We start from the raw sequence: 26,395 nt of genomic DNA, 5'->3' as shown, positions 1-26,395 counted from the left end.
GTGGCTTGTCATCTGCACACAGGTTATTTCCTGGTGTATCATTTAAGATTGGCAAACTTCTGGGCAGGCAAACTGCAAGAAATAGGGTGTAGCAGACTGTTTTAAATCTTAATATTTTAATGATTTTATCTGGACAATGCTACTAGTCGTTGCCTGCTTTTCATACAACTTCCTTATTTAGTTAACAAAATCAACATGTTTCAAATCTATGTACCCTTTCTGCTGTAGCTGTTACTAATAAAAAGCACTAGTTCTGCTTTTTTTGAACCACTGGCAGGAAATGAGTCACTTTTTAAATATAGTTTGATATTCTAAATTCATTCAGTATTTTCTTAGATTGATAAAAGTCAAAAACTTAACTCTAGAGAAATCATCTGTTATTTTTTCGCTGCTGCTTATCAGTGCTGTAATATCAAAATGTGCAGAAAATCCAGTGGAAAAGGGCAATGACTGAACTGAGTTTGCATAAGATTGTAAAGAATTCAGAAAGGAAGAAAGCAATTTTTTAACAAAAAACATAGGGTGGGAAAAAAATTAATCTTTAATTATAATTTTACCTTATTTTGCTCTTCACCTAATGGCTCTATTATAACTAGATCTGTCACATGTCCTTTAATTCATCTGTTTACATAACTGTTAAATTATAAAAACGAATGCTCATCTGATAGGTTGGATCGAAGTGGAAAGATGTGGTCTCCAAGTGTGTTCGAGGTCACTTCCAACCCCTGCTGCTGTTTTATGCTAATCCCTTTGGTATGCCAGTCAACACAGAGGATGCTCCGAAACACATCTTCCAGTCTGCTCACTGTAAAATGGATGGGGAGGATTCAGGTGAGTTTTACACCTTTTAAATACAAAAAACTCGAATTACTTCTGTAACTTTTTAAGTTTTCAAAAGTTTGTCAATGCATTGTAACTTTTCTGATTCTATTTGTAATTCATCAAAGTTAATCTGTCCATGTTATGTTGCAGCTAAATCTGTAAACATGCTATTGAACAAATGTGCATTTTTATTCAATTTGCATACTGTCTTGTCAAGTGCAAAGAAAAATATGCAGTAACGTCAAAAATATGATGTTGAAATAGTACCAGTAGCTCATTGTTTATATTTGTTGTACTAAGTGTCAGCTTGACTCCATGATAGCACTCTTGCTTCTGAGATAAGGGATCATAGTTCCACTCTAGAACTTAAGCACTTAATCTACTAAATCTATGCTGATACTTCTTTGTGGTAACTATTATAAATTGCTGCATTGTTGGAAGTGCCATCTTTCTTTAAACCAAAGCCTATCTCCCATTTTAGTTTGATGTAAAAGATCTTATGTAACTCTTCTGAAGAAGAGTAAAACCAAAATTTAAACATCAACTGTCACTATAAACCAATTTACTGGTCGTTCATCTCATTGCTCTTGTTCCCTGTCAAAGCTTCACATGACGTACAAGATACAATCCAAACTGCAGAAAGGGTTTATGGTATAGTGTGTTATATTTTATATGGCATGATCAAATTCTTACACTTGAAGTATAACTGGAAGTTTTCTTAAAGTGCATTTCAGATCTAGGCCTAGTCAACTCGATCTCTCCATGTAGAACAATCCCCTCATCTCAGGAATCAGTCTGGTGAATCTTTGTTGCACAGCCTCTAAGGCAAATATGTCCTTCCTTAGGTAAGGAGACCACAGTTGTACATGGTACTCCAGGTGTGGTCTCAAGACCCAATACAATTACAGTAAGACTTTTTTCTTATACTCCAACCCTTTGTAATAAAGGCCAACTTAATTGCTTGTTGTACCTGTATGTTAACTTTCCGTGATTCATACGGAAGGACACCCAGATTCTTCTGAGTGTGAACATTTTCCAGTCTCTCTCCATTTGAAAAGTTCTGCTTTTCTATATTTCTTTCCAAAGTGGATAACATCACATTTCTCAATTGTATTCCATCTGCCACATTCTTGCGCACTCACTTAACCGATCTAACCTTTTTGCAGCCTCTTTGTCGTCTCCTCAGAGCCTAATCTCCTGCTTAACTTTGTATTGTCAGCAAACTTGGGTATATTAGACTTTGTCCTCTCATCTAAGTCATGGATGTAGATTGTGGATAGCTCACGCCGCAGCACGGATTCTTGTGATACCCCATTAGTTACAGCCTTGCAACTTGTAAATGGCCCATTTATTCCTACTGTTTTCTGTCTGTAACCAATTCTTAATCCATGCTAATAATATCCCTAATACCATGAGCTCTAATTTCTGTAACCTCTTGTGCGACACCTTATGGGATGATTTTTGAAAGTCTGAATCATACATCCCCAGGTTTCCTCATCCATCATATTAGCTACATACTTAAAAAGCACAATTTCCCTTTCTTAAATCTGTTAGTCTGCCCACTCAATTTTCTGTCATTTTATCACATCCCTAGTAATAGTTCCTAGCTTTGTCCTTACTGCTCATGTCAGGCTAACTGGCTTATAATTCCCTGTTTTCTCTCCTTTCTTGAAATGCTGGGTTACGTTTGCTACCTTCCAATCCACAGGGACTGTTCCAGAATTTAGTGAATTTTGGAAAATCAAAACCAATGGATCCACTATATCTGTAGCCACCTCTTTTAAAGCTATAGAGTGTAGACCATCAGGTCCAGATGATTTTGTCAACTTTAGTCCCATTAATCTAGCTTTGCATCGGTATTCACCGAGGAGAGGGACATGACGGATGTTGAGGTTAGGAACAGATGTTTGATTACTCTAGGTCAAGTCGGCATAAGGAGGGAGGAAGTGTTGGGTATTCTAAAGGGCATTAAGGTGGACAAGTCCCCAGGTCCGGATGGGATCTATCCCAGGTTACTGAGTGAAGCGAGAGAGGAAATAGCTGGGGCCTTAACAGATATCTTTGCAGCATCCTTAAACACGGGTGAGGTCCCGGAGGACTGGAGAATTGCTAATGTTGTCCCCTTGTTTAAGAAGGGTAGCAGGGATAATCCAGGTAATTATAGACCGGTGAGCCTGACGTCAGTGGTAGGGAAGCTGCTGGAGAAGATACTGAGGGATAGGATCTATTCCCATTTGGAAGAAAATGGGCTTATCAGTGATAGGCAACATGGTTTTGTGCAGGGAAGGTCATGTCTTACCAACTTAATAGAATTCTTTGAGGAAGTGACAAAGTTGATTGATGAGGGAAGGGCTGTAGATGTCATATACATGGACTTCAGTAAGGCGTTTGATAAGGTTCCCCATGGCAGGCTGATGGAGAAAGTGAAGGCGCATGGGGTCCAAGGTGTACTAGCTAGATGGATAAAGAACTGGCTGGGCAACAGGAGACAGAGTAGCAGTGGAAGGGAGTTTCTCAAAATGGAGACGTGTGACCAGTGGTGTTCCACAGGGATCCGTGCTGGGACCACTGTTTGTGATATACATAAATGATTTGGAGGAAAGTATAGGTGGTCTGATTAGCAAGTTTGCAGACGACACTAAGATTGGTGGAGTAGCAGATACTGAAGGGGACTGTCAGAGAATACAGCAGAGTATAGATAGATTGGAGAGTTGGGCAGAGAAATGGCAGATGGAGTTCAATCAGGGCAAATGCGAGGTGATGCATTTTGGAAGATCCAATTCAAGAGTGGACTATACAATAAATGGAAAAGTCCTGGGGAAAATTGATGTCCAGAGAGATTTGGGTGTTCAGGTCCACTGTTCCCTGAAGGTGGCAACGCAGGTAAATAGAGTGGTCAAGAAGGCATACGGCATGCTTTCCTTCATCGGACGGGGTATTGAGTACAAGAGTTGGCTGGTAATGTTACAGTTGTATAGGACTTTGGTTCGGCCACATTTGGAATACTGCGTGCAGTTCTGGTCGCCACATTACCAAAAGGATGTGGATGCTTTGGAGAGGGTGCAGAGGAGGTTCACCAGGATGTTGCCTGGTATGGAGGGCGCTAGCTATGAAGAGAGGTTGAGTAGATTAGGATTATTTTCATTAGAAAGACGGAGGTTGAGGGGGGACCTGATTGAGGTGTACAAAATCATGAGAGGTATAGACAGGGTGGATAGCAAGAGGCTTTTTCCCAGAGTGGGGGATTCAATTACTAGAGGACACGAGTTCAAAGTGAAAGGGGAAAAGTTTAGGGGGGATATGCGTGGAACGTTCTTTACGCAGAGGGTGGTGGGTGCCTGGAACGCGTTGCCAGCGGAGGTGGTAGATGCGGGCACGATGGCGTCTTTTAAGATGTATCTAGACAGATACATGAATGGGCAGGAAGAAAAGAGATACAGACCCTTAGAAAATAGGCGACATGTTTAGATAGAGGATCTGGATCGGCGCAGGCTTGGAGGGCCGAAGGGCCTGTTCCTGTGCTGTAATTTTCTTTGTTCTTTGTTTTTTAGCTGTACTATTTCTTTACTAATGTTTGTATCCTTAAGTTCCTCATTTTCACTCGACTTTTGGTTCCCCACCACTTCCAGAATGATTTTCTGTCTTCTACATGAAGTCAGATACAAATGATTTCCCATTATAATTTCTCCTGTTTCTCCCTCTAAGGGACCTGCACTTACTCTTGCTAATCTCTTCCTTTTACAAAGCTGTGAGAGCTTGTACAGTCTCCTATTTTCTCTATCAGTTTCTTGGTCATTCTTTGCTCAGTTTTAAAATCTTTCAAATCCTCAGGTTTACCACTTTTTGGCAAAATTATAAGCTCTTCCTTTAATCTAATACTGTCGTGAACTTCTATTGTTGACCGTGGTTGGACCACTTGTCTAGTGCGGGTTTTGTCCTTTTAAGGAAATGTATAATCATTGTGAATTATTAATTAATTCTTTGTCATTACCTATCTAACATCATCTCTTTTAATCTAGTTTGACAATCTCCGTTAGCCAATTCACCCCCATACCTATGTAGTTTGCTTTGTTCAGATTTAATACCCTGGTTGCAACTAAATCACACTCAAATTTGATAGAAAATTCATCATATTATGATCACTCTCACCAAAAGACTTATTTACTACAAGGTTATTGATTAACCCTGTCTCATTGTCCTAAACTGCATCCAAAGTAGCCTGTTCCCTGGTTGGTTCCTTGATCTAATCTCAAGAGCTATCTTGAATGCATTCTATGGCCTTATCCTCCATGCTATTGCTGAAAATTTGGTTTGCTAGTCTGTGATGTTTATCGTCTCCATGATAACATAAGAACCTAAGAAATAGGAGCAGGAGTAGCCCATTCGGCCCCTCAAGACCCCCACCATTCAATAAGATCATGGCTGATCTGCCCCTGACCTCAATTCTCTTTTATGCCAGCTCCCTAAAGCCTTCAACTCCTCGATATTTCAAAAATCTATCTAGCTCCTCTTTAAATATTTTCAGTGATCTAGCCTCCACAACTCTCTCGGGTAGAGAATTTCAGACATTCACTACTCTCAGAGAAGCGATTCCTTTGCATCTCAGTTTTAAATGACTGTCCCCTTATTCTGTAACTACGTCCCCTAGTTCGAGGGTGGCACAGTGGTGCAGTGGTTAGTACCGCAGCCTCACAGCTCCAGCCACCCGGGTTGGGTTCTGGGTACTGCCGATGTGGAGTTTGCAAGTTCTCCCTGTGACCGCGTGGGTTTCCGCCGGGTGCTCTGGTTTCCTCCCACAGTCAAAGACTTGCAGGTTAATAGGCAAATTGGCCATTGTAAATTTCCCCTGGTGTAGGTAGGTGGTAGGAGAATTGAGGGAAAGTGGGGATGTGGTAGGGAATATGGGATTAATGTGGATTAGTATAAATGGGTGGTTGATGGTCGGCACAGACTCGGTGGGCCGAAGGGCCTGTTTCAGTGCTGTATCTCTCTATTATATTACTATTGTTGCATGCACCTCTAATTTTCTTCTTTATACTCTGCCTGATACTACAACTACCATAAGGGGGCATATAAATTGCTCCCATCATTGTTTTCTGTCCTTTTGTGTCTCTTAGCTCTATCTAAACTGATTCTATGTTTTGATTTTTTCCCAGCTAAGATCCTTTCTTTACACCGCCTATATCCTATTCTTTTATTGTCCGGGCTACCCCTCTTACTTTTCCATTTTGCCTTTCTCTTCTGAAAGTCAAGTATCCTGGAATATTTAATTCCCAATCTTAGTCACTCTGCAACTGCTTCCTTGTGATGGCTATGAAATCAAATCCATTAATTTCTATCTGTGCTGTTAATTCATCTACTATGAATGCTTTGTGTATTCAAATAGTGCAGTAGCTGCCTCAAAATGGGGGCAGAAGCCTTACCTACCGTCCCGTTAACACTGGCAATGTGCACTAAAAATGGAAGGTGCTGGAAATGCTCAGCAGGTCGGGCAGCAGCTGTGGAGAGAGAAGCAGAGTTAATGTTTCAGGTCTGTGACCTTTCGTCAGAACTAGCAAAGGTTCGAAAAGAAGTTTGTTTTAAGCAAGTGAAGGGGACTGTTGGGGGGCGGGGAAAGAAAACAAAAGGCAAGGTGTGTGATAGGACAGAGGGCAGGAGAGATTAAATAACAAAGCTGTCATGGGACTAAGGCAAAGAGAGTGTTAATGCTTGTGGTGAAAGACAAAGCATTAGTCCAGACAGAATGTTAATAGCAGAACAATGAGCAGCTCCCTCTACATGAAAAACAGGCACATGGTTAAAAATAAAAAATATAAGAATATAAAAAAAAAAGGCCAGTCCTGCTCTGAAGTTATTGAACTCAATGTTAAGTCTGCAAGGCTGTAGAGTGCCTAATCAAAAGATCAGGTGCTGCTCCTCGAGCTTGTGTTGATGTTCACTGGAACAGGCCAAAGACAGAAATGTTGGCATGGGGATGGGGGGGCAGGTGGTGGTGTTAAAATGGCATGCAACCGAAGCTCGAAGTCATACTTTCGGACTGAGTGGAGGTGTTCTGCAAAGCGGTCACCCAATCTGCGTTTGGTCTCCCCAGTATAGACATGACCATATTGAGCTGCGAATACAGTATACTAAATTGAAACAAGTACAAGTATATCGCTGCTTCACCTGGAAGGAGTGTTTGGGGCCTTGGATGGTGAGGTGGTAAAAGGGCAGGTATTACACCTGCGATTGCATGGGAAGGGGATGAGGTGTTGGGGGTGATGGAGTGGACCAGGGTGTCGAGGAGGGAACGATCCCTTCGGAGGTGATGGGAGGTGAAGGGGGCGATGTGTTTGGTGGTGGCATCATGTTGGGGGTGGTGAAAATGGTGGAGGATGATCCTTTGGATATGGAGGCTGGTGGGGTGGCCATGTCCACCACCTCCAGCGTGATGCTGCCACCAAACATCGCTTCCCTTCCCCTCCCCTGTCAGCATTCCGAAGGGATCGTTCCCTCCGCGACACCCTGGTCCACTCCTCCATCCCCTTCCCATGTATGCGCAGGAGGTCTAATACCTGCCCTTTTACCTCCTCTCTCCTCACCATCCAAGGCCCCAAACACCCCTTCCAGGTGAAGTAGCGATTTACTTTTTTCAATTTAGTATACTGTTTTTGCTGCTCACAATGTGGTTGCTTCTATATTGGGGAAATCAAATGCAGATTCGTTGACCACTTTGTGGAACAACTCCACTCAGTCCGAAAGCATGACCCCAAGCTTTGGTTGCTTGCCATTTCAGCACTGCCCCCCCCCTTCTCCCCCACCCCCCTTCATTCTGCTGTCATGCCAACATTTCTATCTTTGGCTTGCTCCAGTGAACACCAATGCAAGCTTGCAGAGCAGCACCTGGCCTTTTGATTAGGCACTCTACAACGTTGTGGACTGAACATTGAGTTCAGTAACTGAGCATGACTGGCCTTTTTAAAATATTTTTTTTTTTTTTTTTTTAACCATGTACCTGTTATTTTTCTCTTTTCCATCAGTGCCCCCCCCCCCGCTCCACCCCCTTCACTTGCTTAAAACCGTCTTCTTTTCTAACCTTTTCCAGTTCTGATGAAAGGTCACAGACCTGAAGCGTTACGTCTGCTCTCTCCCCAGATGCTGCCTGACCTGAGTATTTCCAACACTTTGTTTTTATTTGATTTCCAGCATCTGCAGTATCTTGCTTTTATAACACTGGCAATAGCTGGCTCCATCTTGAAAGGTGTCTACCATCAGACGTCCAAAATGCCTGCCTATTTCAGATGATTGGTCCATTTTTAATATGAAAATTAGCCTTTTAACACCTAAATAAATAGCAAGCGGGGCCTTTTGATCTGAGCCTGTGCAATTTGCCAGCTGGTTGCCCAAAAGTTGAAATCAATCCTGTTTTTTCGAGTAAATCTTCATTTATACTAACCAGTATGCTTAGAAATGCCACCAAGCAGTATCAGCAGGGCTGTTTTTCTGTGAAGTGTTTGTGTCTTGCGTGATGGGTGGCTTAATTCTTGCACATCTAAATCATCTCTGCATATTTTCTATAACAGAAAAAGAGATGCAAATTTCTGCTGCCAGAATGGCTGACTGCGAGAGGGAAAATGGAACTGAAGGGCATTCATCAAAAGCCAGTGGACCAAAAGTGCCTCCAAAACAGCCATCTAATGCTAAAGAAGGTTTCCAGAGAGGTTATATTCAGGATAGTAGAGGCCGAGGACTAAGTAAGTAATTGACCACCTTGTGGCACTGTTCATTTTAAGACTTGGATACTATATTAATGGTAATAGGCAGGGCTGCTAGAGTTCTGCAGCACCTAAAAGCCAACTTTTTTTCAGCATTCCCACCAAATTCTACAGCATGAGCCTGTTTGCTAAACTGGTGGCTTTTCTTCAGGGAAGTTGTACGTTTTTAAACAGTTTACCATTTTTAGCCTTAAATGTTGCTTAGCAGTTTATAGTTACAGCTGTCATTCAACATTTATGTGTTTCATCTGACTTTTAAACTGCCCAGGTGTGACTAATAGGCAGTAAGTGGCTGTGATTTGTCTAGTGGCCGGTGACTAGTAGTCAACAGGCACTAGCGGTATACTAGATAATCTTTTAATCTGTATTGATTTGGAGTTTAGTAATCTCCATGCATTTTACACTTTCACAGTTGTTTGCTATACTGGACTCAATTGATGAAATTAGTGCCCTTATACAGTATGCTAGCTGCCACTGTTAAAACATAGTGTCTGTATTTGTATGTTTAGCAATAGATATATTGCCAGCTCTCTAAGTGCTGGTAGTTTCCCATCCCATTAACTTGAACATTATTGAAATTCTATGAGATATCTGTACTCAAACTTGATTTATTTCTGAATTAGAAACCTTGCAAGCTTACACTAATTTGTCAGCTCAATTTCAAAGAGTTGCATGATGTTTCCTTAATTTTGGCAAGCAATTTTGTGCTATCAAATTCTTGATATAAAGTTACTTGTTTATCATGGGGAAAGAGAAAATATTAATTAATTCTACTCAACGCCAGAAAACAATGATATTGAATTTACATAATTACAACAGAGCAAAAAGCCCTTGGACGCAACCAGTCTTATGTTGGTGTTTATCTTCTATAAACTAAATTCCAGATTTCATTAGCCTATGTTCCTGTGACCCTTTATTCCCTCTTCAACCACTTATCTGACCTGTTGTTAAATGTTAACATAATTACTACTTCAGTCACTAACTTTGATAGTACATTCCAGTCTCTCAAACCTCTTGTAAAATAAAAAAGCTTTTCCTGCTCTCTGTCCGAACTCTCTTGTATTTAATCTTGCATCTTTGTCCACTCATACTAGACCCCTGAAGCACTGGCAACAGTCTGTTTTACATTATTTTGTCCCATCCTTTCATAATTTTAAACACTTGTATCAAATTACCCTTTAATTATCTCTCTTCTAGTGAAAGCAGCCCCAAGTATATTTTTTACATATATTTCTTCATATTAAGCGGTATCTAGTAAATCTACACTGTACTTTCTTTCTTGCTCCAATATCTTTCCGAGAGTGTGGAGCCTAAAACTGCACACAGTATTCCAACTATGGTCTTACTAAGGTTTTATATAGATTCACGATGTCTCAACTTTGATATTCTATACATTTTGCCATAAAGCCCAGTATTCAGTTAGCTTTTTTAAGAAGTGCTTGTGTCTTGTGAATCTGAGCCCCAAAACTCTGCTTACCCATCTTTCCTCCATTCAAATTATAATTACTACTTTGTTTTATCAAAATTTACTACCCCATATTTTCTGATACTGAATTTGATCTGCCAATTTTTGCCCATTCAACCACTTAAAACACTTTTCAGCTTCCTTTTGGTTCTTAAATATTTACTATGCCTTCCTATTTTAGTATTATCTATATATTTGAACAATACTTCCTCTCACCCCATGTCCAAATCAATGATATGCAAAGTGAGAGGAGATCATTTAGGTAGAATGGGTAGAATAGAAAATAGAGGGCCCAATAACTTCTGTTTTATGGACCTGATTTTCTCACAAAGTATGTTTTTTAATTTCAAACTTTTAGCTTTCTGTGGAGTCAGGTTTACATCGACAATACAGTTAGCGAACTGAAGTAATTGCAAACAAATTGTGTGTGTCTTGTATTTATTAGTTAACGCTTGCTATTTCCCTTGGACATGATGAACCCTACTTGGTTTGCTTCCTACTCGCTGCCAACTTCTCAGCTCAAAAATAATAGTACCAAGCTCAGAGCTTTACATTATATGTGCAGCAACTGATTAAAAATTTCCAAATATGTTGCCTGCTGGCAAACAATTTAGGACGTTATGAACCCACGAAAGTTCATGAACAAAATCTTTGTTTCACATAAGTATATTTTTATGCCCTTTAAACATGTGACAAAAAGCAACTGGAAGTCCAACGACAATATTTTTGGATGTAGGGAAGAGTTCTGTGGTTTCTTTTCCTTCTCATAAAATCATAAAGCAGCACAGAAGGAGGCCGTTCAGCCTGTTGTGTCGGTGCTGGTGCTCTGCAAGAGCAATTCACCTAGTTCTATTCCTCAGCCTTTTCCCCATAGTCTTTCACATTTTTTCTCTACAGATAATTATCCAATTCTCTTTTGAAGTCCTCGATTGAATTTGCGTCCAGCACACTTTCAGGCAGAATATTCCAGATCCTAACAACTTGCTGTGTAAAAACGATATTCCTCATGTCGCCTCTGGTTCTTTTGCCAGTCACCTTAAATCGGTGTTCTCCTGGTTCTGAATCCTTCAGCCAATGGGAACAGTTTCTCCCTATTTACTCTATCCAGACCCCTCATGATTTTAAACATCTCGTTCAAATCGCCTTCATCTTCCCTTCTCCAAGGAGCACAAGCCCAGCTTCTCCAACGTATCCACATAACTGAAGTCCCTCATCCCTGGAATCATTCTCGTGATCTTTTCTGCACCCTCTCTAATGCCTTAACATCCTTCCTAAAGTGTGATGCCCAGAACTAGGCACAATACTCCAGTTGAAGCCAAACCACTATTTTCTATACAGATTCATCATAACTCCTTGTTCTTTGTTTTTACAGTTAAAGTGTTTCCTGATGAAAATCCTTCTCGCCTGCGAGACCGTTCAAAAGAGCGTGCTCCAAAGCTACACAATGCAAGAAACTCTTCACATTCCCAGAAAATAGATAATGATAAACCAATAAGAGTTGATTGTGGCAGACAAAAAGGTTAGTGCTTTTTTGAGTTTTTTAACTGTGGAAATCAAAGCTGTGATTCTGTGTACAATTAAACTTGAAATGTACTGATATTGTTTCTGAAAGCTTTCTTGCTGTTATCCAAGTTTAGAAGGAAGAATAAATTAAAATATTTTCCTGCTGCCTTCTGATTCTAAATTCAACCAATGCTTCTGTTCTCTTTGGCTATCATTGGAAACCCCAATCCAAATTATGTTCATTTTTACCGACTGTGTGCTTCAATGAAATACGGTGAACTATTCTCGTTATTCTGTGAAGATATATTTAAGGTAGTGGATGATTGATTTGGGCTACTCGAGATTTTGAATTAACTAGAGCCTGGAGAGTTTGTACCTATGTAGAGCAGTTGCCACAACAGACTTAGGTTTGGAATTAGTATAGAAGTACCTCTGTTTCACTGTGTCGTGTTTTCTGATAGTTTGGGAGTATGCACTAGGGGATTTATTTGTAAGTATATATGGCAAATAAAACAGATATTCTCAAAAAAACTTATTAATTGGAATGCTCATGGATCTCAATATGCAATAAAAAGCTGCTTTTGCACATAAACACATTACACTTTTCCCTCCACATGCATTTTTGACATTTTCATTTGTGTGCTAATCAAGGCAACACTTCTGTATTCATACCATAGTATTTTTGAACTGTATCATTGAATATTGCATGCACAAAACAAAGCATCAAAGTGATATTCTACTCAGATGGGGTATCTGTTTGTTATAATTGCTTTGGAGTGTCAGGCTAAGGCAATTAATTGTCAGTAGGATGAAGGAATCATTATCTGTGCCTAATTAAAAACATAGTTGTGTTGGTACTGCAGTTTCAAACTGGGTGTACTGACAGTGCTTCAAATATAACTAAGAATTTGCTTAAGTACAGAATGAATTCTAATAATGCATAGGTGTTGCCCCTCAATGTAGGCCAGTACAGGAAGAGTGTACTTTCATTGGAAACAACAGGGAATGAAATAAATGGAAATTCTCACAACTCTCCAAGGTAACGAAAAATTAGTACAGTGATCCCTGATAAAACAGAGGGATCTAGAAATTTGTGGATCACCTTTCCTTATCTATTTATAACTGAATAGATAAATATTAATATTATCAGGAATATTTTTTGTGAATTAAATTATGCTACTTCCATCTCCATTGGAAATGTTTAAGGCAATGAGCAAATGAAGTTCAAGAACAGGATCCATGTTAGTGTAAAGGTTGTCTCTCTTTATCCAACACACGCACATTTAAAGAGGCATTTCCCTATATTTCTCAGATCATTTAAATGTACCAGCAGACAGAGCTAAACCTGTACAAATAATATCTTAGATTAGATTAGAGATACAGCACTGAAACAGGCCCTTCGGCCCACCGAGTCTGTGCCGACCATCAACCACCCATTTATACTAATCCTACACTAATCCCATATTCCTACCAAACATCCCCACCTGTCCCTATATTTCCCTACCATCTACCTATACTAGTGACAATTTATAATGGCCAATTTACCTATCAACCTGCAAGTCTTTTGGCTTGTGGGAGGAAACTGGAGCACCCGGAGAAAACCCACGCAGACACAGGGAGAACTTGCAAACTCCACACAGGCAGTACCCGGAATCGAACCCGGGTCTCTGGAGCTGTGAGGCTGCGGTGCTAACCACTGCGCCACTGTGCCGCCCTTGATCCAACAAACTATGGCGATTTAATATCCTGGTGATGAGCCGATCCTCCTACTGTACCTTGCTTCTGAATCTGGAGACTTTCTGGTTGATTGATTATTAATAGCTACTGACTGGAGTGTATCTCATGTCCCCCATCTCCCAGTTTGGTTTATCTCCTACAGAGCATCCACTTACTGGGCTTAGAACACAATGAAAAAAGTTGTATTTTGGTTAGTCCTATCTCATGTCATGTCTCATATTATGGAGCAGGACTGGCAACAGTTCAAGATAGTTTTAAAATGTTCTGTTTGGGTTCGTGAGGCGGAGAATCAGCTGAACTGAGGGAAGTTACTTGTATGAAGTGTGATTTTGCCTGCTGAGATGGAAATTACTGTTTGTACTTTGAATATTGAAACAGGAGTAGACTGCCTTTGCCCCATATCCCTTGATATCTTCAGTTAACAAAATCCCTTCAATCTCTGTTTTTAAAATTAACAATTTACCTAGCATCAATTGCCGTTTTGTGAAAGAGTGTTCCAAACTTCTGTGACCCTTTGTGTGTCGAAGTGTTTCCTAATTTCAGACTATGGCCCCTAGCCCTGGACTCCCCAACCAGCAAAGATAGTTTTTCTCTCTTTATCCTATCTGTTCCCCTTAATATGTTGAAAATATTTTATTCCATCATCTAAGTTGTTAATAAAGATGGTGATTTGTTGAGGCCCGAGCACATCCTTGCACTAGTTGCATGCTGCCAATCAGAGTACCTGCCCATTATATCTACTGTCTTCTACCACTCAGCCAATTTCCTAACCAGGTTACTAATTTGTCTCTTATGAAGGACTTTATCAAATTCCTTCTGGAAGGCAATAGGTAGAATTAAGAAATGGAAAAGTATTTAAGACTGTATTAGGAGTTCAATTAGACTCCCTGATAGCAGCTGTAAAGTGGTAGATTGTATAAATGCAGAGATTCGATGAACATGTAGCAAAGGCAAAGCAGCTTTAATGGGGGATTGAACTTTACTCAAAGAGCAAGGTAGAAAGGCATATGGTAAGTAATATTTTTAAATATATCTTGTAGCAGTGTCATGTCACTGTTTTCTATGTGCAATTCTACATGTATGGTGCTGGTGTACTCTTAGACTAATTGGCACTATTCTTAATCTGTTCTTTGCTCACATTATGATAACATTTTCTTCAGAGGACAGGTCCCCTTCAAAATCTGAAACACCACCTCATGGAAATGGTCTGAAACTTTTCTGGGATCAACATGTATACAATACTCAAGGAAAAGGACCTTCAAGTGAAGGTAGAACTACCTCACATCCTAAGGCAACGTCAAACAAATTCTTTTATGCATCTGATGGGTTACACCATAAGAACAAAAGCAGTAGCTTCACTGGATATGACACTGATAGCAGTCAAGATTCGAGGGACAAAGGCAGTGGTAGGAGTAGGAGTAAGGGTAAGGTTTGGAAACCCTCGCGGGAAACACTGAATGTGGACAGTATTTTTGAGGAAGGTAACAGAAGGCAAAGCAGTCCGAAACACAAATCAAACTCTGCTGACCAACATAGCAGAGGACAGAACACTACTGATTTATTGAGAGAACACCGAAAGCACAAAGAATTAATGACTATATATGAAGATGAACTCAAACAAGGAAGTGCAAGTTGTTCTTTGGAAGTCGATGGAAAAGCAAATCTAGAAAAAGGAAGAAACAATGTCACTGAAAACTTAAAAGTCCATAATGCAAGCTGCCAAGTGCAGAGAATTGAATCTGGGTATGAGAGCAGTGACCGACTCAGCAATGACTCAACTAGTCATGAAACTTTGAGTATGGAAGCATTCAATGGAAAGCGTTTAAAGAATATCCAAGATGCACTTTCCAATAGGTAACTCTTTTGCTTTTATTTTCTGACTGGCCTAGTGTCGTCAGTTGATATTATGTGCTATAACTCGAGTAGTAAAATTGTGTTTTTTGCGTTCTAAGCTATTTCTTTATATTTCAATATCTCTAGCCATCTGTAATGCATTAAGGAAAATTTTGCATCTGTGCACACTTTGGGATGCATTTTGTTGAACTCCCGATGTCGGGCTCTTTGCTGGGGATGGTGGTGAGGGTGGGGGGGTGGCGATGGTGCAGGGTGCAGATGATCGCATCGGCAGCGTCCTCCCACGGAGCCTAATGCCAGGATTGCCAGACCTGATCTTCCCGGTGGCGGCCCCCTGCCACTTAATGACAGGATCCAACTTTAAATATTTAAATAAAGGATAAGCATACATTTTAATACCTTTCACAGCGATCTTACTGGCTATCCGTCTTCTGTGCAACAGTGCCTTCACTTTCCCATTCAGGAAAAGCTGATGCCACCGAGGTGGGAAAGGGGGGAGCTTAGGTGTTTTAGTGAAGTTGGTTGGGGGGGGGGGGGGGGGGAAGGTAGGGGGTTAGCTCTGTATTTCTAGTGTAGGAAGAGGGGGTAAGGGGTGACCTCTGCACTTTGAGCAGTTGTTTGGGGGGGGGGTGGGGAGATGGCGGGATGGAAGTTCAGATACTAATGCAACTGTTTTAGAAAAGGGGACCATTTTTTTTGTATTGGAGAGGGAATACGGGCTTCAACTGTGCAGGTTTGGCAGACCTTTAAAAATGTGCCAGCATCTGCGCAGAGGCAGCTGATGCCGTTGCTGTCGTCGCAGAGCCCGTCCTTGCCATGTGATTGAGGGGTGGGGGGCTGAGCCGCCGCGTGGGCCACCATTTTTTTACGCCCCCTGCCGCTCCCAACAGTGGGAGAATAAAATTCAGCCCTCCCTGTCTGCACAACTGTACTGTAGTTGTCAGCATACAACTATTGCCACAGTTTTGCCACATTTTTTGTGCCAAACTTCATCCTTTATGAACAGGATTCTGCAGTGCAAATATGACATGCTGATTGTGCAATTTTTGATGTATGTGGAGGAATGTGTGGCAATTCAACTATTTTTTGGAACAGTTTGTCTCCTTGGGTGGTTGCTTTTCAAGTTAATATTTTACGTTTGTAGTTTTTGTTTCTATGCATTTTATCAATGTTCTTTATTCATTTAAGCCAATAATGATCGAGCACCATGGGAAGGCATGTGGTCCCAATTGCCCATTCTCTCCTGTCCTGCTCATCCTTCCTCTCTCCTTACTATCCTCTCAATCCACCTCTTCCCTTGACTCCCAGTCCTCCTCTCTTATCCCTGTTCTTTTCCTCTTGCTCATTTGCCCTCTGCCTTCCCTCATCCTCCAGACTTTGCCATTCTTGGGCCACTAGTTGTAGCACTGTAACTGGATCCGGCTCCGGCTCCACTTTGACATCCACCATCTGCCATCAACTGTCTCATCCGGGCTTCTGCTCTGGCCTCTGCCTCTAACTATGCCTTTCTCTTCCATCCCCACATGCCCCCGACCCCCAATAGCCTCAATTTGTGTTCTAACTCAAACTTTTTGCCTCTCTCTGCTTCTAATCTGGCTTTACATTCTCTTTTCCTGCCCCCTGCCACCCCCACCAACACCACCTACCCCACACCCAATGCTGCTCTGTTTTCCCCTTGCTACCATGCTGTATTGACTCCAAATTCTAACCTTACCTTACTCTGTTTCCTCCAACCCCATTCTATCTCACTCTCCAAGCTGCTCTACCTTTTCCCCGCTTTTATCTTCATATTCTATTTGACCTCATTTTGACCTTTACGTTGCAGTTCTTCCTTGGCCCTTGTCCACTTACTCCCGATGCTCTGCTCCCAGCTTGATCTGCAGGCCACATCTTGCCTCCCCATATGTAACTCCACAGGAGATCAACCACAAATATATTTTAAAAGAAATTGTCTGCATGCACTTCCTGTTAGCTTTTCCAGTTATAGATTATGTCCACATTTACAAACAAAACTGCCTATGTAAACTTGTCATGTTGCAAGTACACCCTCCTGCCAGTGGAGGAGCTGGAATATGACAGGTTCACATAAGCAGTTTCCTAATGTTATAAAGATTTAGAATGAAAGTATAAACATGAAGATGGTGTTACGACCTCAGTAGAGGCCATGAACTTTAATACAAGAGATATGAACTTCCCAGTGACTGATTAAAGAATCACAAGATTTCACATCTTAAGACTTTTACTGTAACAACTAAACTAAAAATCAACATTAAACTGTACTTAAGCAGCTGATGGACTAAATTACAGAGAAAGGTATTTCACATTAACTTATTAACACACTCGAAAACCCTAAACCACATTTATATACTGTTCTCAGCAAAAAGGGATCCTTGCAGTTAAATGTCCCAAGCTCCTCCCAGATGCAGTGGGTTGAATCTCCCAGTGTCCTTCTCAAAGCCAACGTCCTCTTCACTCACTTCTGAACGCATTCGACTGGACTTGCATAAATAAGGCAATCTCTGGTGACCCAATTGGTCTTTTCTCCTCCACAAACCTCGAGCATTCAACCAGGGTTCAAATCTTAGCAGCTTTTTGCTGTGGCTGCGATCAGAGAGCAGCAGTTTCCCTAGAACCAGCCCACTGGTCAGTCTGTCTTTAGGCTGCACTGCTGACTGCTGGTCTTCATTTCTTCCTTTCAGCGGCCCCCAAACCTAGGAAAGCTTCTCAAATTTATCCAGATCAAAAGTTAATAATCGTTTGCATTTGATAATTTTAAGAGACCATAAGTCTGACCATAGCAGAACCACCTGGGCCTTCCTTTGTTTCCAGGTGTAAATATTACAACTCTAATCTGCATTTTGGAACCCCAGCTCCCTGTTTACAGTCTGGGAGAGCAAAACTCATTGTCTTTCAGGTATTACAATATTGCACACTGATTTCAAAAGGGTCTTTGATTTGGATTCTTCATTCTTGGGGTAGCCAAGAATTCTGACTTTGTCTCTGGGCAGATTTTGTATGAGGTCTCATATTTCGTCCAATGTCCATTTTACACATTAAAGACCACAGTTTAAAAAAAAATAACCATATTACAAAGTCCAGTGTTCATAACTAGAATATATGAAATAGACACACAATGCTGGAAAAACTAAGCAGGTCTGGCATCATCTGTGAAAAGAGAAACTGAGTTAATGTTTCATTAGAACTGGAAAAAGTTAGAATTGTCATGGGTTTAAGCAGGCTTCAAGCCCTTAAAGATTTAAATTTTTAAAGATGTGTTAGTTAATTTTTATTAAATAATTACTTAGGAGATGGAGGCCCTTTCCCAATGCCCCCAATGATCTTTGCATTGCCATATGTTAACACAGCTTATTTTATTCCCGACCAGAACTCCTCTCTTCCACCCCCCCCCCCCAACCTTGTCACATTTGCCCCACATAAAAATTGTTTCCCCGCCCTCCCGCCCTGCAAATTTTACTCCTCCCCTCCCCCCACTAGCTTCTCACCTCGGAACTCCACACGGAGTTTCGAAGGCACCCGAATTGCATTTAGCGGCTGTCAAATCAGTGTGGGACAGCTGCCGCCAGCAGGTAAGTTCATTTGCATCTAATTTTCTTAATTTAAATACTTAGATGAAGGCCTCACTGTCAAGCAACAGGGGGCCGCACTGAAGTCCCCCCACCACCGGTAATGTGTCGGGGGTCAAGGCAGGCCTCTCCCTGCAGAATTTTACCGCCCCCCCCCAATGACCCACGGCATTCGGCATTGAGTGGCTGGTAAAATTCAGCCCACAGAATAGATACATTCCAACAAGAGAGAAAAATTCCAAGGGAGAGTTAATCTGCGGTTAACTTAAAATGTTAAAGATAGTATTAAACTTAAAGAAAAAGCATATAATTGCACAGAAATGGATGGCAGCTCAGAAGATTGGACAGAATATAAAAAACAGCAAAGAATGACTAAAAGATAAATAAGGAGGGAAAAATTAGAGTTCGAGAGAAAGTTAGCTAGAAATATAAAGACAGATAGTAAGTGTCTACAGATGTTTTAAAAAAAAAAGTGTTAACAAAGTGGGCGTTGGTCCTATAGAAAGTGAGTCTGGGGAATTAATAAGGGGAAAATAAGGAGATGGCAGATGAATTGAACAGGTATTTTGCATCGGTCTTCACTATTGAGGATGCAAGTAACATCCCAGAATTGCTGTAAATCAGGAAATGGGAGGGAGGAAGTCAAGAAAATTACAATCACCAGAGAAGTGGTACTGAGCAAAGTGTTGGAGCTGCGGGCTGACAAGTCCCTGGGTCTTGATGGACTTCATCCTAGGGTCTTAAAGGAAGTGGCTAGTGAGATAGGTGATGGGTTGGTTTTAGTTTTCATTAGATTGGAAAATATGGAATGTAACTCTTTTATTCAAAAAGGGAGGGAGACAAAAAGCTGGAAATTTCAGGCCAGTTAGCTTAATATCTGTCATAGGGAAAATGTTAGAAGCTATTATTACAAACGTTATAGCAGGGCACTTAGAAAAGATCAAGGTAATCAGACAAAGTCAACATGGTTTTGTGAAAGGGAAATCATGTTTAACCAATTTATTGGTGTTCTTTGAAGAAGTAACCTGCTGTGGATAAAGGGGAACCGATGCATGTACTGCACTTAGATTTCCAGAAGATATTTGATAAGGTGCCACATCAAAGGTCACTGCAGAAAATAAAAGCACATGGTGTAGGGGTTAACTTATTGGGAGGAATAGGGGATTGGCTAGCTAACAGGAAACAGTAGGCATAAATGGGTCATTTTTTGGTTGGCAAGATGTAATGAGTGGTGTGCCACAGGGATCAGTGCAGGGGCCTCAACTTTTTACAATTTGTATCAATGACTTGGATGAAGAGACCAAAGGTATGGTTGCTAAATTTGCTGATGACGCAAAGATATGTGGGAAAGTAAGTTGTGAAGAGGACATAAGGAGACAACAAAGGGATAGGTTAAGTGAGTGGGCAGAGATCTGGCAAATGGAGTATAATGTGGGAAAATGTGAAATTGTCCATTTTGGCAGAAAGAATAAAAAAGCATATGATCTAAATGGTGAGAGGATGCAGAGGGATCTGGGTATCCTAGTGCATGAATCACAAGGTAAGTATGCAGGTGCAGTAAGTAATTAGGAAAGCTAATAGAATGTTACTTATTGCGAGGGGATTTGAATACACAAGTAGGGAGGATATGCTTCAGTTATACAGGGCATTGGTGAAACTAAATCTGGAGTACTGTGTACAGTATTAATCTCCTTATTTGAGGAAGGATGTAAATGCGATGGAAGCAGTTCAGAGACGGTTTATTCGACCACCTCCTGGAATGAGGACGGGCTTGGCTTGTATCCGCTGGCGTTTAGAAGAGTAGGGCAACTTGATCGAAATATACAAGATCTTGTGGGGTCTTGACAAGGTGGATGTGAGAATCTAGAACTAGGGAGTCACTGTTTAAAAATAAGGGGTCGCCCAGTTAAGACAGAGATGTGGAGAAATTTTTTCTGAGGGTCGTGAGTCTTCCTCAAAAGACAGTGGAAGCAGAGCCTTTGAATATAAGGCAGAGGTAGATAGATTCTATATAAGGGAATGAGAGATTATCGGGGGGAGGTGGGGATGTGGCGTTGAGGTTACAATCAGATCAGCCAGGATCTTGTTGAATGATGAAGCAGGCTCGAATGACCTACTCCTGATTCTAATTCGTATGTTCGTATAAAAGCAAAATACTGTAGATGCTGGAAATCTGAAAAAGAAACCAAGTGCTGGAAATACTCAGCAGGACGGGCAGCATCTGTGAAGAGAGAAGCAGAGTTAACGTTTCAGGTCTGAAATGTCACATGCTGCCTGACCTGAATATTTCCAGCACTTTCTGTTTTTAGTTAGTATGTTAGATGTTCTGCTTTATTTCAAGGCTAAATCATGAGCATCTTAACTACTTACTGTTTTACACCTAATGTTTTTGTTAATTGGATTAATACTATACTTCTAAAATGCATTTAAAGTAATTTTTTTCCTTTTTGTGGAAAAAAGGTCAAAAAGTTATGAAACGTAACTACTGCTCCCCAGTATTTCTCTTGAGTACAGCTCTCTGTTGCCTTTGACTTCTATCAGTCTTTTTTTCCTTAAATCTTGTTCCCACCCTGAATTATTTTTTTACTCCGTGTTTTTCTTAGGCCTGCTCTTTTCTTAAATTGCTACTCTTCTAGCCCTACTTTGTTTTGTGCATTTTTAAACAATCTGTTGTTAAATGTCCTAAGATTCACCCCTCCAATATTATTTCTCCATTTCCCTCATGTTTGCCTTCACTATTCTCTTCATTGTAACTGCACCCTTTCTTGCTTAGACTTAATCCCACTAGCCTTTTTTAAAAAAAATTGTGGGGGGTGGGTGTCGCTGGCTAGGCCAGCATTTGTTGCCCATCCCTAATTGTCCTTGAGAAGGTGGTGGTGAGCTGCTGCAGTCCTTGGGGTGGAGGTGCACCCAACGAGCTGTTAGGAAGGGAGTTTCAGGATTTTCACCCAGCTACAATTGAAAGAGAGATGAAATAAGACTCTTAGAATAAATTACTGTTGTGATTAATGGTGATCTAGTTCCAAGTCAGGATGGTGTGTGGCTTGGAGGGGAACTTGCATGTGATGGTGTTCACATGCATCTGCTGCTGTTGTCCTTCTAGGTAGTAGAGGTTTTGGATTGGGAGGAGCCTTGGTGAGTTGCTGCAGTGCATCTTGTAGATGGTGCACACTGCTGCCACTGTGCATTGGTGGTGAAGGGATTGAATGTTGAAAGTGGTGGATGGGGTGCCAATCAAGCAGCTGCTTCGTCTTGGATGGTGTTGGAGCAACACTCATCCAGGCCATTTCATAGCATTCCATCACACTCCTGACTTGTGCCTTGTAGATGTTGAACAAGCACTGGGGAGAATTCCCACTGCAGAATTCCCAGCCTCTGACCTGCTCTTGTAGCTACAGCATTGATCAATTTCTGGTCAATGGTGACCCTGCCAGGATGTTGAGAGTGGGGGATTCAGCGATGTTAATGCCATTGAACATCAAGGGGACACTACTCTGAGGAACTCCTGCAGTGATGTCCTGGGACTGAGTTGATTGACCTCCAACAACCACACCATCTTCCCTTGTGCTAGGTATGAGTTCAACCAACGGAGAGTTTCCCCCTGATTTCCATTGACTCCAGTTTTGCTAGGATTCCTTGATGCCATATTCGGTCGAATGCTGCCTTGATGTCAAGGGCAGTCACTCTCATCTCACCTCTGGAATTCAGCTCTTTGGTCCATATTTAGACCAAGGCTGTAATGAGGTCAGCAGCTAAGTGGCCCTGGCGGAACCCAAACTGAGCTTCAGTGAGCAGGTTATTGCTGTGCAAGTGCTGCTTGATAGCACTGTCGACGATCCCTTCCATCACTTTGCTGGTGATCGGAGTAGACTGATAGTGTGGTTGGATTTGTCCTTTTTTTTTTGTGTACAGGACATACCTGGTCAATTTTCCACATTGCCTTGTAGATGCCAGTGTTGTAGCTGTGCTGGAAGAGCTTGGCTTGGGGCGGGGCTATTTCTGGAGCACAGGTCTTCAATACTATTGTCAGAATGTTGTCGGGGCCCATGGTCTTTGCAGTATCTAGTGCCTTCAGTGGTTTCTTGATATCGTGTGGAGTGAATCGAATTGGCTGAAGACTGGCATCTGTGATGCTGGGGACTTCAGGAGGTGGCTGAGATGGATTATCTGCTTGGCACTTCTGGCTAAAGATGGATGCAAATGCTTCAGCCTTATCTTTTGCACTGATGTGCTGGGCTCGCACATTGTTGTGGATGGGGATATTTGTGGAGTCTCCTCCTTTTGTCAATTTAATTATTCACCACTATTCACGACTGGATGTGGCAGGTCTGCAGAGCTTAGATCTGATCCGTTGGTCGTGGGATCTCTTAGCCCTGTCTATTGAATGCTGCTTCCGCTGTTTGTCATGCATGTAGTCCTGTGTTGTAGCTTCACCAGGTTGACACCTCATTTTTGGATACGCCTGGTGCTGCTCCTGATCTCTTCATTGAACCAGGTTTGGTCCTCCAGCTTGATGGTAATGGTAGAGTGGGGGATATGCTGGACCATGAGGTTACAGATTGTGGTTGAATACAGTTCTGCTGCTCCTAATGGCCCACAGCGCCTCATGGATGTCCAGTTTTGAGTTGTTAGATCTGTTTGAAATCTCTCCCATTTAGCACAGTGGTAGTGCCACGCAACATGATGGAGGATGCCCTCATTGTGAAGATGGGACTTCATCTCCACAAGGACTGTGTGGTGGTCACTCCTACCAATATTGTCATGGGCAGATGAATTTGCGAAAGGTGGATTAGTGAGGACGAGGTCAAGTAGGTTTTTCCCTCACCACCTTCCGCAGACCCAGTCTCGCAGCTATGTCCTTTAGGACTGACAGCTCGGTCAGTAGTGGTGCTATCGAGCCACTCTTGGTGATGGGCATTGAAGTTCCCCAAGTAGCGTGCATTTGTGCCCTTGCTACCCTCCATACTTCTGATTGGTGTTCAACATGGAGAAGTACTGATTCATCAGTTGGGGGGTGGTGGGGGCAGTAGGTGGTAATCAGCATGAGGTTTCCTTGCCCATGTTTGACCTGATACCGTGAGACTTGGATTTCGGAGTTAAATGTTGAGGGCTCCCAGGGCAACTCCCTTCTGCCTGTATACCACTGTGCCACCACCTCTGGTGGGTCTGTCCTACCAGCACATATCCAGGGGTGTTGATGGTGGTATCTGGGACATTGTCTGCAAGGTATGATTCCGAGAGTATGACTCTGCAGGTTGTTGCTTGACTAGCCTGTCGGGCAGCTCTCCCAATTTTGGGAGTAAGGAGGACTTTGCAGGGTTGACGGCTGGGTTTGCCGTTGTTGTTTCCGGTGCCTAGGTCGGTGCTCGGTGGTCCACTTTCATTCCTCCTCTTAGACTTTGTAGTGGTTTGATACAACTGAGTGGTTTGCTAGGCCATTTCAGAGGGCATTTAAGAGTCAACCACGTGCTTCATGCCAACACATTCACTCAAACCCTCTAAATTTTCTTTCTCGTTCAATTTATTGCCACTGCTGCCTCTCTTCAATTCACCAACCCCTCCATGGCCCACTTTTCCTCCCCTGGTATTCCACCACTTCAGCGTGACTCTTAACTGTATATGTAACTTGTCGCTTCCTTTCATATTACCACAACCATTTACAAATATCAAGCATTCTTTCATTATATCATTGTACAAAATTCTACACACAGTTTATGTTCAGTAGTTTATATGGACAAGTATTTTCATGTAGAAGCGAAATAGACACTACATGTATTTTATTTATAATTTTTGTATTTCATATTTGTTTTGTACCTTTTGCTTTGCATCTGTTTCTCATCCTGTACTGCAAAGAAATTCTTGTGCACCTAACTCTACTTCTCTGCTCCCTGAATTACTGTAAATCTTTTTCACTAAGCAATACAAATCAAAATATCATTTTTTGAAAAAGGAGTGAATGGATGATCTGGATCCAATTTTGGATGAGCAGTAATTTCTTCTAGTTAACCATTGGGTGCGTGAAGTGATTGGTTTTTGCTCACTGCCACAGATGCTGTATGCTTGTCATTGATTGCACACCCTCCCCACCCCTTCACTGCTTCAGGTTGAACTACACTGTTCTTAAGAATTTTTTACAATCTTAGCTGAACTTGCAATCCCATATACCTTCCATCACAAGGATTTATTGCCTACCTTAATACGTCACCTGCTTCCAACCCTGCCTCAATCCATATTCTGCTGAAGCTGCTACGCTTACCTCTTTCACCTCCAGACTCTACTAATGCCCTCCCAACCACCCTCCCTCCTCCTCTGTTATCTTTCCCATCTAAAATTCTGCTGCTGAAATCCTATCCCCACCCCCAAACAAAATCCTGCTGACTCAGCACTCCCATTCTTATCAACATTGTGCTCCTCCAATTTAAAATTCTCATCTGTATGTTTAAATCTATTCATGGTCTTGGTCATTGCTAACCCTGTATCCCCTTCCAGTTTTTAACACTTATCCAGAACTTGCTATTCCTCCGACTCTGGTCTCCTGCAGAGTTTTCTCCCTTTCTCCACCACTGGCAGCCTTGCCTTTAGCCACCCAGGGCCCTGTGCTCTGGAATTTCTGCCCTAAACCCCTACACCTCTCCACTTCTCTTGAAACTCCTCCTTTAAAATTTGCCTCTTGTATCATGCTCTTATTCACCCATCCTAATATCATCTTCTTTGGCTTAGTATCCATTTCTGTTTGAGTCATGTATCACTGTGGGTATTTTTCTATGTTAAAAGCTTTGCACAAGTGTAAATTGTTGTTTAAAATGGAGAATGAATTGCATTTGTGTACCCTGGTTCAATTTTTCCTCTGCTTTTTAGCCCTACTTCACCTGTAGGCAACACTTAGTCTTGACTCAATGTACAACCCCCTGGGAAATCGACTAATAATAAATAGAACATCTTGCTTCCAATCAATTTTCCCCATTTTAAATTGTTACATTCACACTTCTAATGGAAACTAAGTATGTTACCCTACGGCGCCACCTGTAGCAGGAGGCTGTAATTACAGAATGACACATTTCAATAGGCGCTTTCTATTATAAATGTGGATTTAGGAATCTAGAATTGAATTAAATCACAGCAAAGGCAGTATATGTAACTTTAAAACAAGAACTGAATTACATCTGTGCATCCTGATCCAAATCTCCCCTGCCTCCTAACCCTGCTTCACCTGAGGATCACAGTTGGTCTTGACTCTTGTGTATGTAATATCATAGAGTTATACAGCACAGAAACAGGCCCTTTGGCCCACCGTGTCAACGGGAAAACACCTCGTAATATATTAAATTTTGCACTTGAAACTTCATGTAAATTTTTACTGTTATAAATTGATGGGATTAAAGATGGGACCAATGTGCTTTTTTCTACTCACACAAAATTAGAAGTGAGATATTGGTGAATTATGCAGTTTGACACTGGACTTGCACCCATTTGGAAGTGGATTGAAATTAAAATAATTTCGGACAGTGAGCCTTGCAGCTAACGGAGCAAGACTTTAGTCTACCACACTTAAATAGATTTAAATCTGGGTTTCGGGGTGAAAGGCGTTGTACTAATTTGCTGTACTGCATAGTTCCAGCTATTCCCAAACTTTATTACTTGATCTGTCCTGTCACCATTCTGTTTGCAAATGCTCA

The 26,395-nt window shown here is 41.6% G+C and overlaps 1 protein-coding gene across 2 annotated transcripts in view; it reads left to right on the top strand.

Moving 5' to 3' along the window:
* Positions 1–26,395, top strand: part of LOC137373851 (inactive ubiquitin carboxyl-terminal hydrolase 53-like) — a 116,374-nt gene that overhangs the window by 46,504 nt on the left and 43,475 nt on the right. The window contains exons 9-12 of one of the 2 annotated variants that reach the window (XM_068039312.1): positions 669–831; positions 8,385–8,555; positions 11,414–11,560; positions 14,442–15,135. In XM_068039312.1, the coding sequence (XP_067895413.1) occupies positions 669–831; positions 8,385–8,555; positions 11,414–11,560; positions 14,442–15,135 (1,175 nt within the window). The remainder of the gene's footprint in view (positions 1–668; positions 832–8,384; positions 8,556–11,413; positions 11,561–14,441; positions 15,136–26,395) is intronic. The other variant, XM_068039323.1, reaches the window with a different exon arrangement.

Source organism: Heterodontus francisci, chromosome 1 (assembly GCF_036365525.1).
Source record: "Heterodontus francisci isolate sHetFra1 chromosome 1, sHetFra1.hap1, whole genome shotgun sequence".
NCBI lineage: Eukaryota > Metazoa > Chordata > Chondrichthyes > Heterodontiformes > Heterodontidae > Heterodontus > Heterodontus francisci.
Note: the sequence above shows the minus strand (reverse complement) of the source record. Positions and strands in the feature narration are given on the sequence as shown.